General features: G+C 45.1%; 1 protein-coding gene across 8 annotated transcripts in view; it reads right to left on the bottom strand.

Moving 5' to 3' along the window:
• The window catches only part of HSF4 (heat shock transcription factor 4), a 30644-nt gene that overhangs the window by 7941 nt on the left and 6944 nt on the right, over nt 1-15759 (bottom strand). For 7 of the 8 annotated variants that reach the window (XR_014957905.1, XM_085589657.1, XM_085589662.1 and 4 more), the window contains 10 exons: nt 14820-14928; nt 13612-13739; nt 12622-12746; nt 10335-10410; nt 8843-8907; nt 7075-7174; nt 6243-6367; nt 4219-4440; nt 2848-2953; nt 1445-1510 (listed from right to left, as the gene is read on the bottom strand). Coding sequence is in view for 7 of the 8 variants with exons in the window: in XM_085589657.1 (XP_085445783.1) it covers nt 1445-1510; nt 2848-2953; nt 4219-4440; nt 6243-6367; nt 7075-7174; nt 8843-8907; nt 10335-10410; nt 12622-12746; nt 13612-13739; nt 14820-14928 (1122 nt within the window). In the remaining variant the exon portion in view is untranslated. The remainder of the gene's footprint in view (nt 1-1444; nt 1511-2847; nt 2954-4218; nt 4441-6242; nt 6368-7074; nt 7175-8842; nt 8908-10334; nt 10411-12621; nt 12747-13611; nt 13740-14819; nt 14929-15759) is intronic. The other variant, XM_085589659.1, reaches the window with a different exon arrangement.

Here is a 15759-nt window from a genome sequence, read left to right on the forward strand (position 1 = left end):
CTGCCCATCCTCTACTCCCAGCCTCACTGCACTTCACTAAAACAGCCACACCATGTGCTCAGGGGCAGATCTGCCCGAAGGACAGGGCTGTGGGAGGAGCAATCCCCTATTCAGCATTGGCTAATATGGTGTGAAGTTCATGTCACATGAGGGGCCAGGCTGGTGTCACTGTGGCTGCCCACATTTACAGTCACAAAGCAAACCCACAGTCCTCTGCAGCCAGCAACAAAGAAGAAAGAGATTTTCTTTCCATTTTCTTATGACTGTCTTTAAAGTGAAACTAGTTTTTCGTACACAGTGCTCTAGGCACAGAGCTCCTGCATATGTTGCTTCCACACTTCTCCATGCTCATGAGTTTCTGTAGTACAAGCAAGAGCTCCTGGGAAATTTAGTGGGCTCAAGGACTGAAATACTGAACATTGCAGCCTCCTTTCCTGGCCTTTTCTTGCAATTATTTTTAAAAGGTTATAGCCCTTGCTTCCAAAACTTGCTAATTAATAGTAACTATTCCTTAGACACTCTCCTTCCTAACTCTCAGGAAGTGGAATTACCTAGTAAATTCAAAATTATTAAAACGTAAAAAGAATGTTGATACCATGAAGAAGGATTAGAGACCTTTTGCATTTCTTTAGAGTAGATAACACTCTACTTGTGCATCTGTAGAGATATCTGGCAGAACCATCCAAGCTTTCATCCAACTTGGTTGTCAGCAAGGGCTCTGAAAATTCACTCTCTATCACACAGGAAAAGGAACCCAGCTATGTAATACACTTCCAACCTTAATCCTTCTGTGAGTCTACAATTTCCTTCACTGTTTATTAAACCTGCTCTTTCTGCACTGCAGAAATATCTGTGTAGGAATCGATTCCAAAGAAATACTGCCAAACAATTTCTCCTTTTCTTCATGTAAAGGCATGCAGGAACCTCTGTTGTAATTGCACGGTATTTTATTGCTCCTGAGACTTACAGGGATAGCTGCACTTTGTAAAGGCATAATTTATAAAGAGCTTTGGCACAAAGACACTTTATAAATCTATGGTATTAGTAGGACGTGACATTCTCACTAAGAGAAAGTTTAGAGCAGCCAGTTGCAATTAAAGCCTCCAGGACACCAACAGTCAGTCAGAGCTTGTCTCCAGACAAAGCCTGACTGAGTGGGAAAAACAGGTCAAGAGTATAATACAACACTCTCACGCTGCCCCCAGGAGATGCCTACGTGCTGTGCTTTAGCTCACTCTCCCCTCTGGTTATGAAATAACTTCCTCAGTTATGCACAAGCTCTGCTTCATGGTTCCATCTTTACTTAGGCAAGGAGATGTAGGGGAAGGTGTCTCTGCAGTGGGCAGAAGCTTTGGAACAGGATGAACATTAAGGTCATTCCACCCCAGCCATTCTGGGGTTCTATGATTGCTATTTTCATAGCTCAGAAACACAGATCTCTTACCGGGGGCAGACTGGCTTCCATTTCAGTCAAATTCCACTCACTCAGAGATAAATTTGGATTAAAGACCTGTTGGGACAAAAATACAGTTAGGGCTGTGAAAGGTGGAATGGTTTGAGATTCTCATTGCCCTCCCCTGCCTGCTGGAGGGTGCAGCCCTGCACTACTGCAGCTGCAGACAAAGGCTCCTGTGCTGACTTGTGGCACAGCTGGGCTGGGCTCTGGGCACTTGTGCTGATCCATGATCCCTGCTGCCTGCCAGGGGGGACAGCACAGACACCCCATGCCACTGTCCTGTCACTAACCAGGGCAGCTGCACACACAAATCAAAGCATCTTTCTGCTGCTCTTGAGTCCTAGGACGCCCCTAGATTCATATGACTTTTAAAAGCATTCCAGAATTCAGTAGCAGAGGGCAGGTTACTGTTGCATCAGGGCTTTGGTGGCAATTCTTGAGAAGTCTGAGCAATTTGGGAAAAGGAGCTGTTGATCTGAGGCAAATTTTATGATTCATTCTCACTCTGTGACATTATTTGCACAGAGAAAGAAGTGTGGCAGTAACAGGAAAACACTTCCTAATGAGACAGAAGAAACAGAAACCAACAGTGATAGAGCAGCCATTAGAAAAGCTCTCTGTAAAGTCAGAATCAACCACAGACACTTGAGAACTGCTTGAAGAGAATAAGATTGATTTTTTAAAAATGATTTTTCATTCTGTTTATCCATGCAAGCTTACAACATGCCTTTATCTGAAGCACCTCCTTAATGGGGCATATATTTGACATATAGATTTTTTTCTTACATACACAGTTATTTGATTATTGGCAAAAACCCTTCATATACCAACTATATGTACAACAGAGAAATAAACAAACCTTCCTATTTCTGCATGTCTGCTTAAGAAAAAGCCAACATCCATTTCTAAAGAAAGGTGATCTAAGAAGTGAAACTGATAAAACAGCTTAGCAGAGAGAGGATTTTACACTGGCTACATTTCCCAGAATATGAGGAAGAGGGGAAGGTAGGAAAAGCTAAACACAGTCTAGGAATATCTAAGATGTAGAATATGCAGAAAATAAATTAATCCTACAAAGCAATTACCAAACTAGCTAGAAAGTAATATTAAATCTATTTTACAAAAATGTGTCTGGTCTCTTTATCTTCTTTATCAGATTCCGTGGTTTGTGCCCCTTAAGTTCAAATATGCATATTAAAAAAAAAAAAACAAAAAAGGCACAATTTAAAGCTGAAATCCTATGAGCAGGTCAAAACAGAGCTGTGACTCCACAGGCTACATGTGGCAGATAAAATGCCACACAAGAACAAGCAACATGACTTGAATCACACCCAAAGGAACCTCTGTGAACTTCCCAGCTCTTTTGATGCAGCCTTTCCAGCAACACTCACATCCAAGAGGCTGGCAGGCTCCAGGCTGTACTGCTGGCTCCTCAGCAGCAGCTGCAGCCCCTCCAGGCTCCAGTCAGTGCCCTCCAACGGGTCTGAAATATCTGTTCTGAGAAAACACAAGAGGAAATATTGCCACAAAGGAAACTTGCATAGATGCCTACAGAAAGCAGGACTGAGCAGCCTTCCAAAAGGATGTTTATGCTTAAATCTCATTTTGAAAACCAAGAGCCCGCTGTCAGCCTGGGTTTATGCCATAAAGCTTGGTTTAATCCCAGAGTACAACTCAGCAGAGCACACAGGGGACTGGGCAGATGGTAAAACAAATGAGACAATCCCTCTCCTGGGTGACACGTGGTTTGGGGATGGATAGTCTGTGCACATCTCCTCAACACTGGGAAAATGAAAGCTTTCCTTAGAACAAATCCTTTCAGAATTCCTTTGGAACCAGAGCAGACAGCACTGCCATTCTCCTTGGTCCAAGATGCCTGAATTATTGTTAACTAAGGCTTTTTAAAGGAGTGACTTTTAGCTGCAGGCATTTACCCTGCAGGCTGCATTTACTAGAGACATTCAGCTAAATGAGCAACAGCGAGGGCCTGCTGTGATTAAACCCCCCAAAAGCTATAAAAACTTTCTCTTAAAATCAGGTCTTCTAAAAAGGGATTATTTTTCTTTTCTTTTTTTTCTGGTAATATGTTTTTTAGCATCCAGTGGGTTCAGAGGGAGGACTTTGATTCTCTGTAAGGACTTAAAGGAAAATGGAAGCTTTTCTGATAACCCTATTGAGTGTTTTGGGTTCCCCCCACTGACAAGCCACCTTACACTGCTGCAGTTGCTATCAAGGTTCCACATCATCCACCCAGCTGCACCATGTTTTCCTTCTGCTGGTGAGGCCTGCTGGACACTCTCCCATGACATGGGTGCTCTTGGGATTTCAGTCTCAGAGCACAGCCCCAAAAGTGGCTCACTGGGATCACCCTGGGGCTGAGCCTGATGTCACAGTGCCAGTCCCCTGGGCAGGGGTGTAGCACAGTCCAGACAGACACAGATGCTGGTCTGGGCTCCAGCTTTCACTCGGACATTGGGCAAATCCCTCTAAATGCAAAAAGCCTTTTCCTGCTCCCACAGCTCTGATGCACATTCTCTGACAGCTCTGTCTCTGCTGGGTCCTTCAAGCAAGTGCTCCATGTGCCCCCTGCCTCTGTGAACTGTCCCCTGGGACTCAGAGGTCCTCTAGCAGATGCCACAGGTGCAGGATGGAGCTCACCAGGCTGCACTTGGCTACCTGAAGTCGCCCTCCCTCCCCACCCTGGGAATGGGAGCAGAGGGCCACGAGCAGGCAGAGCCACAGCTCTCCCTGGCTCACCTCACCTGTCCAGCAGGGCCCTCCTGCCTCTCCTCTCGGGTGCTTGGGAGGTCCCTGTGGCTGCACCACAGCTGCCTTTGCCCTCCAGGACAGACTGAACCATGGCCACGGGCAGCACCGGGGGCTCGGGGCAGGCCCGGCAGCCGGGCAGGGGCACCTCGGGCTCCGTGCTGGCTTTCACTCCAGGGCTCACTGGCTCTTCCTTGATCAGCATGAGGCACTTCTCCCTGCAGCAGAGACAAGGCTGAGCACTGCACACAGCTGCTCTGCAAAGGCCTCGTGCTACTGGGAAGGGCAGGAGCACCAGGCCTTGATTCCACTTCCCATCAAACTGCCGCAGAAGGTCTTTCCATTTCCTCAGATGGGCAAAAGAAGCCAGCAGCCTCTTTTCTTTTCAGCAAGCTCCAGAAACATGCTCAGCTGGAATATCTGCAGGCACTTCATCAGTCACAGCTATAATGAATTTGCCCCATTTAATTGTTTTGCAAATACAGAATATAAATTTCTAGGCACTGATCATTTCTTGGGTGAGTGTTAGGGACAGGTTAAGGGGACACTGGACTAAAGAGATTCCCCTGAAAAAGAAAAGTCTCCACCCTAGAGATAAGAATGGGATCAGTAAGACTCTCCCATGCAGGAGCTAGGATTGGATCAGCAAGCACTCTAGAGATCCCAATGACACAGGTCAGGATCTTATGGCCCTCCAGGACTTGAACAGAAACTGTTGAGATCTGACAGTCATAGTCAGATGTTTTACTTCGTTGGAGGCAGAAGTTTGCCTTTTCCAATGGAGAGGCACCCCACATTATTTCCAGATGGACAAATGACAATGAAGTTTTGTTTAGAAACATCTTGTGTGTAAAAATCTACTTTGTGTTACTTGTAGGAGACTTTAGAGCTCCCTGTGAACCTGCACTGCTAGAGCCAAAGTGACAAAGGCACGGAGATAACAGAGATTGTACGTGATACTACAGAGCTTTCCTCAACACTCCTTCCAGATCATCATCTCATCTCATGGGGCCTAAATTCCCACCAGAAGCACAGCTGTTTTAGGAGGTACCACACCTGAATTGATTGGGGCCATGGCTGGCTCAGATGCTAAAGTCGTGCAGACACAGAACAGAGCAGAAACCACCAGATGGCACTCAGTAATTAGGAGAAATAAGCAACTTAACTTGAAGGTTGTACTAAAGTTTTTCTGCTTTAGAAATGGCTTCCAGGTTTCTTGGGGGTTTTTCTTGTTTTGTTTTGTTTTGTTTTTAATCTGAAGCTCTTTACATGAATCCAGTTAATTTTATGGTTATGGTTTCAATTATGCAACAGATTTACAGGCAGTTTCTACAATATAACTGTCTTGCCTCTATGCCTGAGAAACTGTTTCCATGATTCATCTGTCTACTTACTTTCCACTGACATAGCTTTAGCTATTCTGCTGCTAGCCCTAAATACACTGCATGCCTGTGGCAGGAAGAGATAAGCATTAAAATACCTCTTTATTCAGTTCTTAAGTTACTGGGGCCTTTTCACAGAAAAGTTGTCAAACATCGGAAGTTGTTGTGATGCAACCTTTCTGTTCTCATTAGCTGTTAGATGTAAGATTTGATTGCTTCTTCTTTGCCAAAGCCAAAAGGAAACCCTCCTTTCTCCCTCTCAACAAACCAAATAAGTGTTAGTATCTCATTATTTGATCAAGTCTGAGACAGTCTCTGTCTTGGGACTTGGGACTAAAGAAACATGGAATATTTCTCAAAGAGGGGAGTGGAAGTTTCCAGCATGAAACTCAGGGAAACTCAGGAATTTGTTTTGAAAAAAAAAAAAAAAAAAAAAATTATGCTGTTATTACCCCCTCTAATTCTGAAAATCTGACCCACTTTGCAAACTGGAAAAAAGTATTCCATCCCGTATCTCTATAGAGATTTGTGAATCAGACACAAATTTTGGTAGAATTACAGCCGAAAAATTCTTGAGAGTAGTTGCATAAGCATGTTTATGTCCAACTCTCCCTATTTTTAATCACAAACATGTTTACCTGTCATTTTCAGGAGGGGATTGCATATTCATGATGTTGGATGGTGATGCTTCAGTAACATCAGATATGATGGGTCCTCCAGCAATTGCAGGGCTGTTTAAGCAAGAGGCAGGCTCTGTTGAGGGCTAAGAGGAAAGCAAAAGTCATATAGATTTATCCTTCTGACCCCAAAACAGATCCAAGGCCTTATCTAAGATGATTAGGGTTTATTCACTGTGATTTTGAGTTCCTCCTGTATGGAAACCAAGAAAGCTTTTACCTACTATGCAATATTAGAATTTCCTCTCATTTTTTCTCCAACCACACAGAGGTACAGGTGTGAAATAAACCCTGTGAAGTGTCAGCAACCAAGAGGTTTTAGCATGTCTGACATTTTGCTTAGACTGCTCAACTTCCTCTGGAGGGAAAGATCCAATACAGCCCAAGAGGGCCGTATGAGCCTCTCATGCCAGCTCATGTATTCTAACTGCATGACAGAAGTGTCTGGTGTCTGCTCTGATGATGGTGGGGATCCCTCAGAGGCTACAAAAATCCCACTTTTAGAATTCACTTCTTCCTCTCTTCTCTCAAGGTGAAGCAGGCTGGGATAACAACATGGAGAGTTCAGTGTGCAGGGTCTGCCTTTCCTCACAAAGCCCATGGCCTCCCCCATGAAGGCATCCATAAAACTGGGGAGCTGAAGGAATTTTAAATGTCACCCAGCTTAGCAAACCTCATTTCCTCTTCACTGCCAAACTCTTGCTAAATTACTTACTTCATAATCTCTATTATTGCTTCAAACATTCCCCGCCCCAGCCAAAGCCATCCCACAGAGCCCAGAGGCTGAACCCACCGACTGTATGAAATAGGGGTCGTGGAGGGGCTCTGGGGACAAATGCCGGCTGAACTTGGACACTGGTGGAGCTGAGTTCCCATTGTCAAGCATCAGAGGTCTGTGAAGAGAAACAGTTTTGTCTTCCAGCATGTATTGACTAGCTCCTGGCTGCTCATACAGAAACCATCCATGAGCCAAGAGCTCTTCTCCCCTGTGTACTCTGGTTCTCCTCAGCTCTGTCTTTCTTGCCCGGTGTTATGGGCAAAGAAAGCTAACAACAGTTTTGGAGGAGGTCACCATCAAAAAAGAGCTTTAACCCAACAGAGAGGGGAAGGAATGCAGACCTGCCCATCCTGCCCAAATCTACCCAGAGCCCCCAGGCAGCACTCTGCTCTGCACCAAGTAGCTCCAGGCTGCACACCATCCTTTCCTGCAGCCAGTTAGAAGAGAGGCAGGAAAACACAACTGTGAAAGATAGAACACTAAGGATGCAGATATAGACAGACACAAGAGCTGAGGCTTCTGGAAGACAGATCTTTGTGTTTCCAAGGAACCAGGAACTTAAATTACCTTGCAAATTGCAGCTGGTTTTGTGAAGTGTAATCCCCCATCATAAGGAGGTCAATACAGTTGCTGTGCAGTTAGTTCTGTGTTCTTCTTCCCTTTTCAGCACCGTTTCTCCTAATTCTTTGCCTTTTTACAAAAAAGCAGTAGCTAAGACATTTCTTGGGTTGCAAAGATTTTCAAGGGAGAACACAGCTCTGACCATGAAAATTAGAGGTCAGATCTGGCATCTCATTTCTCTGCTTGCCCACTCTACTGGAGGAAAATTTCACCAGTCACAAACCTCAGCAGCTGCTATTCTCCCCTTGAACCCTTTTCTTTGCTATCTGCAGTGTTTAGCTCTTTCAAGAGGCTCAGCAGAGGGGGTAGGCAGAGAGGCACAGACCCTGCTGGCTTGTACAGATTATGAGCTCCTTCATTCAATCCTGTATTGCCTTTACAGACCTCACAAGAGGAGTCAGTCAAAAAAACAAGGACACTGACTTAATGAAAATGGACTCTTTTGAGCAGCTCGTGGGAGGTCTGGCTCCTTTCTCTGCAGCATGGAGAAGTTTCTAAGTTGTCAAAGGCCACAAGGCAATAAAGGTGGGAACTGGAGGCAGGCCTGTCCTCAGCAAATTCCATTTAATAGTCTCTTCCCCTACTGTAAATTACAAGCACCACAGGACAAGAAAGGCATAGCTGCTCTCCTCAAAGGCATTAAGTTTCCTAATTCAAGTTGCTCAAATCACTTGCCTTTAAGAGCCCATCTAAAGACACCCCTCGGCTAAAATTTTTTCCCACCTTCCTCTTTGTAAGTCTTGCAGGTTAACACCACCAAGCCGGTGTTGGATACACACCACAATCAGTGACTATGGGTCAAACTGAAGGTGTCTGTGGGCTGGCTGGGCCCAGCCCTGCTCCTACTGCTGCCAAGTGGCAAAACTGGAACCTGTAAGACCAGCAGTGGGTCCTGCCCTTTAGCCTCCCTCTAGTTAGCACTCCCATGTCCCGCTGCGCACCGTGTTCCCCAGATAAAGGTCACGAGCTGACACGGTGCTTCTCTACAGAGCAGTGAATGGGGCCTGTCAGCAGGTCTGACTCTGCACTTCAGCCCATTCATTCCCCATCACCATGGAGCCCCGGTCCGGTGACCGCCCGCCTGGGTGAGCTGAGCTTGTGCTTTTAGTGAGGGGGCAGCATTATGCACCCGTGAGCGTGTGCACCACACACGGGTACTTACAGCTTCCTCTTTATCCCAGTGCTGCTGGGGCTTGATTGGAGCTGGCCAAACAGAAACTGAATCAGCTGTCAGGAGAGATCAAAATCCGGTGTTAATCAGCAGAGTGATTCAGCACTCTCTGCTCTCACAGCCGTTCTTATCTCACACATTCCTCCCTCCCAACAGCACCCCAAAGCAGCCATAGAATATAGGAGACGAATTGTATGAGACATTGGAGCCTGAAACAGAAATGAGCTGTCCAAGAACTCAAAACAGCCTGCCCTGGCTTTCAAGGGACACAGCCAGACCCTGCTTTGTGCAAGGGTTCCTGGATGCATGTGCTCAGCACTTTCTCTCTTCACTTTGTGCATAAAGAACTTCAGCTGGTCCTAACAGAAGTCCTGTGAAGTGCAAATGCAAACTATCCTAGGCCTGGAGTTAGACCTGGATCCATTAAAGTTTTCAGAGACATTTAGAAGAGGTGCTGTGAAGTCTGGCAAAGACTTTGCAAGTGAAAGAGGCAACTCCCTGCAGAGAGCCTGTATGGGCTCTGAGCTCTTTCAGTTGAGTTTTCCAGCTCTGTGAATGTCAGTGTTGACACAGGACACTAAAAAGGAAAAATAGTAGCTTTGGAGAGGAATCACTTAGCAACATATTCTCAGGTCAGCTTGAACTTAATGCTTTGCTTTGACCTCCAAAGAGAGCATCATTATTATATATCACAGCTGGCTCTTACTCATTGCTCAATATAACAAAATAGAGTTCCATAAAAGCCTCTACAATGAAGCATGTGGCTGATTCACCCCCAGAACTGGAGGAAGGCTTGATAGCCTCATGCATTTCTGTCCAGTCCTATGACTCCGTGATGCCACGTGAGGGTCAGAACATGGGGACTGGGATGTGTGACGTGCTCAGCCATGTCAGCACCATCCAGGAATCACTGGAGAGGCCTTTTCTATACTGGTCATGATAGACTTTAAGGGAGATGGTTGTGCAGCCTAAAAGATTGTACAGTAATTCCTCAACTATACCAGTAACACCAGAAAATGTAGTAGTTGCTGTCACATTCCCCCAGTGGGGCAATGGGTGGCCACTTCTGCCACCTGCAGCTTCCCACTGGTGCTGGCAGCAGTGGGGTTCCTTCCATGAACAAATGGAAGAGGAAGATTTGGGAAGCCCAAAGGCATTGGTACAACCAGAACACAGCCAACACAGGACAATTAGTGAGAGTTGTGCTCTCTTGCTCAGGATTTCAACAGAAAGTGGTTTCTAACATCGCAGAAAGGACTGACAAGGAAATTAAAATATTTTGCTTAAGGGCATGGTCATGATTTGATGATCTTTGTTAATGACTTGTTTCCATAGGACACATAAAAGCATCACACAACTTAAAAGAAAGGGAAAATAATTACACTGCAATATCACAGTGTGGAGATTATGGGACAAGAAAACAAATCAGAGGAGGACATAGACCAGGCAGCACAAGCAAGTTTGGAGTTTATATGACAACTACCTTGTTGATGACTTTCTGTTGCTGTGAGTGGTTCTGCCGGAGAGAAACAACTTCCCGCCAAAGAACTTCATTTTGCCTGAAAGTGAAACAGACATTTTCCATGAGAACAGAAATGTCAACAGCCCATGGTGCTGCCATGATGCACAGTAGATTCAACTGTGCAAAAATCTGTCTCACTTCTGGGCTCTTGCAGTGTTTGGCTCTTTTCACGTGTCCCAAACAAGGTCATTCAATTGCCTTCCTTTTAATTCCTTGATCTCAAAAGAGCTATACACCAAAGCATGGAGGAAAAACAAATAAAGAAAAGCCAATATTTATAGGGGGAGGTAACAAGAGGACACATGTTTTTGTGGAACATTTGGGCCAAACTCAGAATTTCAGCATGGCCTTATTTGTGACTGTGAGTTATTTGGATCACCCACACTGTCCTTCCATGGGAGCCAAGAAAGCCCAACCTGTCCCCAGCTGCACCAGTGCTCCCAAAGACAAGACTACGAACAGAGACCCTGTGTATTCTACCTGCTTAAAACTCATACAAGTGGTGGTTCAAATGCATGTTTGGTCATGACTGGAGCAGACAAAAAGATGTTCCTGCATCTCAGAGCCTTGAACTAGGAGGACTGTAATGATGTTAATAGTGGGAGCCACTGATTTAACCCAGCACAGACCTGTGTCCAGCTTGCATAAAGAAAATTTATTTTCTGTCTGTAAATGAAGCAGCACAGAGGGGAGCTTACAGGCTTCCTCTAACAGTCAGCCCCTAAGTGGGATGGAGAGATTCAGAGTTTATTTACTGTGCTGCCTTCAAGTCTGGATGCCAGCCAAGACCATTCCAAAAAAGGTTTTGCCAGCCAAGTTATCTCTAGAGTATATGGATGTACCTAAACTCTCAGGCCAGCAAAACCTATCATACAGGTTAAACTGATAAATCCTTTTGCTTTTTAGTCTTTCTAGTGTGGATGGATGCTAGAACTGGGAAGGCAAGGCCCAGAGATCTAAAGAGCACAGTAGAACAGCTTGTACAGCAAGAATCTCTGCAGTGAGCTTTTGGTCCTGACAGGATTTTCAGCAAAGCATCATTCCTTAGTCTGACAGCTTCTACTGGAGTTATGTCCTAATTGTTCTTCACCAGTGTAAATTTCTTAACATGGATTCAGCTTGGGATTTCTCCTCTGTCTTAGTTTATAAAAATCATATTATTTTCATCAGTTGAATGCAATTTTGCCAGATGGGGGGAAGGAACATGCAAATCAAAAGGGAGAATAAATTAAAATCAAGGCCAAATCACTAATACTGGAACTCATTAAATCAAATGCAAGCCCAGAAACTCATTGCTGCTGTATCTGGATTTCACAGTGCAAACTCAAGCATGTGCTAAGTGTGGGAGTCATTAAAAATTGATGCAGGATAAAAATATGTATCCATTCCACGTAAGGTGCTGCTCTGGAATGAAGTTTCCCAGTATGTAGTGTTACTCTTAAGGCCCAGAATGACAGTGTCATCTGGTGGTGTATGAATACCAGGTCTCACTATAAAAGAAAGGGTTTGGGTCTATTTGATTATTCAAGTGCTTTTTAAACAAAGCTCTCTGTAAATATTAAAATTCTGGAGACAAATAAAAACCACTCCAAGTACATAATTTATAAAACCATATCCACTTCCTAATCTTTTAGTGACCATGTCTGAATCACAAAATCCCAGAGTCTCAGACAGCTGGAGGCAGCCACATGCAGGAAGCATTGCATCAGGGTTTGCTCTTATCCAACAATTCTGGCCACTTCAGATGACACAGTCTCAGGGAAATGAGTCCATGGAGTATATGATACAGAAGATCTTATGTTATATATTATAACATTCTATATTTTTTAGGTTAGTCATAAATTCTGGAGGTGAATGATGGCAGAAAGTTAATTTCTTCATAGCTGGAGTGGACTCCACCACATTTCTGCCAAGGACTCTTGTATGTGTGAGAGTTACATCTTTATCACCATTTCCATCTGGAGGCAATAGTTATCTAAGTCCCCAGGTTATGCACATATTTCCTGTCTGACCTTTTCTGCACTTTCCTCATCTGTGAAGGGAAAACAAATGAGACAGAGAGGCTGAGCATTAATTTGTATTTTGTAGATCAGATGTGCATAGAAATCCTACATGTTGTTGTCCCAACAGATCTCTGGTTCCACGTGCTCCCTGGGCAGGGAAGTGTGCAAGGCTCCTCCTTTCAACCATTCCCCACTCCAGAGAAGCAAATGCCCATAAGAAGCAGCCTGAGTAGGATTCAACTCACTGCTTCATGTCCTGCACTTGACACTCCATGTTCTCCTGCTGACTTCTCAGTATCTGTACCTCGTATAGCAACCTGCTGAGGTCCTCCTGGCGCATCTTGGTCTCCTCATTTTTCACTACTGACACCTGAGGTGAAAAAAATCAAAGGTAGATCTTACCTGTGCAAGAAGGGCCATGGACAGAGAGAGTCTTTGTGGTGGCTCAGGTGCAGGACTGTCACCAGCTGAAATACCAGGACAGGCCATGTGCCAAAGAGTCTGAACTATTCTAGGGGCACTATTGCAAGAGCCAAATAGAGCAAAGCACAGGATGAATCTTATTAATACAGAGAGTCTGCTGGCAGAATTACATTCCCTGTCAGAGTGGGGACCTATTTCAAATCAGCTTGGGGGCAAAACAAAAGTATTTTAAGTATCAGGGAGGAATAGATCTAGATTGATTTAATCTTTCTACTTTTAACTACAGAGATACAAAATCAAGCCCTATGTTTTACAGGGATGAGTCTGATGAAATGCTTCAATTTGACATACTACACTTGGATTTCCAAAGGGCTTTTCCTCAAGTCCCTTTTCAGAAGTTGCTATGCTAATTCAGTGAGAGAACAACACTTTGAGAGTATTAATAATAGGTCAAAAGACAAAAAACAGAGGGCAGGAGTAGGTTGTTTCTTGTGCAAGAAAAAGAGATGGCTGTTGAGGACCCTGCAGGACTTATGCCATATTTCTCTAGGAAAGCAGTAACAATTAAAAGGCAGAGGAGTGGGAAGCAAGTCTGGCCCTGCAGCACTACACATACATCTTGTGATACAGAGTAACAGAGCGGAAAAACACAGACAGAACTCTGATGCAGGCCAAGCCCTGCAGACCAAGAACCCCCAACCCAGGTGTACATATGTGTGGGGAGGACAGGAACAAGACCAGGATGATGCTGGAGTTCTGCTGAGCAGGATCTGGCAGGTGCCTGTGCCCCCTTCCCACACAGTGCCCCTCACCTTCCTCTTGATGTGCTCCAGGAGGTGCTCGTGGCCCTGCAGGAAGCAGAGGTGCTGGAACTCGGTGTCATCCCTCTCAGGCTTGACCAGCCCGCCCTGCTCGATGTTCACCACCTTCCTGAAGCCATCTGCACAGAGAGGACACGGCTGATGGGCAACAGGAGCCAGCACTCCCTCCACCTCCCACCCTCGTCACTCTTGAGGACATTTCTGATCACCCTCCACACTTTTTGAGCTGCCAGTGCTTATCCCTGGACATGCTTTTGGGCCATAACCACCAGAAATCCAGGGCAAGGGAGAGCCCTGTGCATCCCACTGGCCACCTATGCTGCAGCCTGTGCCATGAAAGCCTTTCCATCACAGGCACGTTGCTCTGCCAGGAGCTGGAATGCCAGCTTTTAGGGAATTCCTGTCTCAATTTGCAAGCCACGGGGATTCAGGGGAAGGTTTTTCAAAGGCACAGACCATCAACAGGTGTCACTTTTGGAAAAAAGGGTCACGTGCACATTTGGAAATCTGCTTTGAGTACTTCTCTGAAGTCCTTAGAAGTTTCTAAGCTGTATTTAAGGACTAGCCTAAAATTTACAAAAATGCTACTACAGAGTGAAATAGCAAAGTTAAAACTGACTAAGGAACTTAATTTCTCATTGAAAAATTTCCAACACCTATTAGAACAGTCATGTTGCTGAAGTGGCTGAAAATTACACCTAAACCTTCTTTAAGGGATCAGCAAGGCAAGGTTTGCAGGGAGAGGAACTGTCTGTTACTGAATTCAGTGATATGGCTGGTGAAAGGGATAAGGTCAGGGCACACGACCCACAAGAACAGCATATTCTGGGGGAGGTGTTACAGTTGGTGGCTGGATAAAACTCCATACAGAATAAAATGGAAAATTAATAATAATTGGTCATCAAATCAATGCAAGAGAAGCAGAATACCTGGTAGGTGAAAGTTCTTAGCCAACATCCTATAAATGTAATCCTAGAAATGTAATCTAACAGAAATGTCATGCTGAAATTTAAGGTAAATACAAGGAGATCACTACTCTGGGATCTGAGAGGCAGATCCTCTTTGGCAAAATCAATAATGCCACAAGAAGTCACATACATGAGACCCCAAACTTTTCTCTACACAATTCTCTCCCATGCCTCCTGTCACCCCCTCTTATTTGTGGGGCCCACTGTACTGGCCCTGGGAGCTGCACTTACACATGTTCAGCTGCCGCACGAAGCTGGCCATGTTGTTGTGCTTGAAATACTTGGGCAGCACCTCTTTGGCAAAGCGGCCTTGGTCGAACACATGGAAGCTGGTGCCATTCTGCAAAGGAGATAAGGACACAGGCAAAGTCAGGGGAGCATCCCTGACCATGAGAGGGGCCCAAGAGGAGTCCTACAGCAGGGGAAGTCTTGTTCTCTGAATTGCCACCTTGAAGCTAAGAAGAGTGAGAACAGCCCTCAATGACAGATGTGTCGCTTTCAGTTCCGGTACAGTCAGGACTCTATGGGTGCAGGTTTGATACTTTTCTGCTTTTTGTCACTGCTTAGTTGAGAGTCTTGGATGTAAGAAAGAAACCACTGACTTTTGTGCCCAAATAGCTGGTAGGTAGTCTGTGATCATCCCCTCTTTCATGGACTTCTCAGAAAGACTCAAGTCTTAAGAAGGCCCTGAAAGTGGGAATTGCCATTATAACCTACTGGTTCAGATCTAACCCAAATCCATCGGCTCCAGAGCACAGCAGCCCTGGAGGGAGTACTGCCTGGAGACATGGCACAAGAAACACAGCAAGGCAAGAAGCAAATCATCTCTGGAGACACCAGACTTGCCCAGAAGCTCTACACACATTTTATTGATTATTTTTAATAGTAAACAACCACAAGGGCAACCAACAAAATGTTGACAATCACGCTTTGCAGTCCAAGCTAGCAACACACATGTTAATCAGATAAATCTTCCATTTCTGGGGTTGCATTGCAAAGATCCATGACTGCCAAACAAGGCAAACTGCCTGGGATTGCTGGCAGAGAAGATGCACTGCAGGCCATGTGCTTTCCCTGCCTGGCCTTCTACCTGCTGACAGCTACATTAGTGCAATGACATCAGCAGATATTAGGGGGGACTTGCCTCAGCTGCAGCTGAGTTTCAAGGGAC

The sequence above is a fragment of the Lonchura striata genome, chromosome 11 (assembly GCF_050655825.1).
Source record: "Lonchura striata isolate lonStrDom1 chromosome 11, ASM5065582v1, whole genome shotgun sequence".
NCBI classification, from domain to species: domain Eukaryota; kingdom Metazoa; phylum Chordata; class Aves; order Passeriformes; family Estrildidae; genus Lonchura; species Lonchura striata.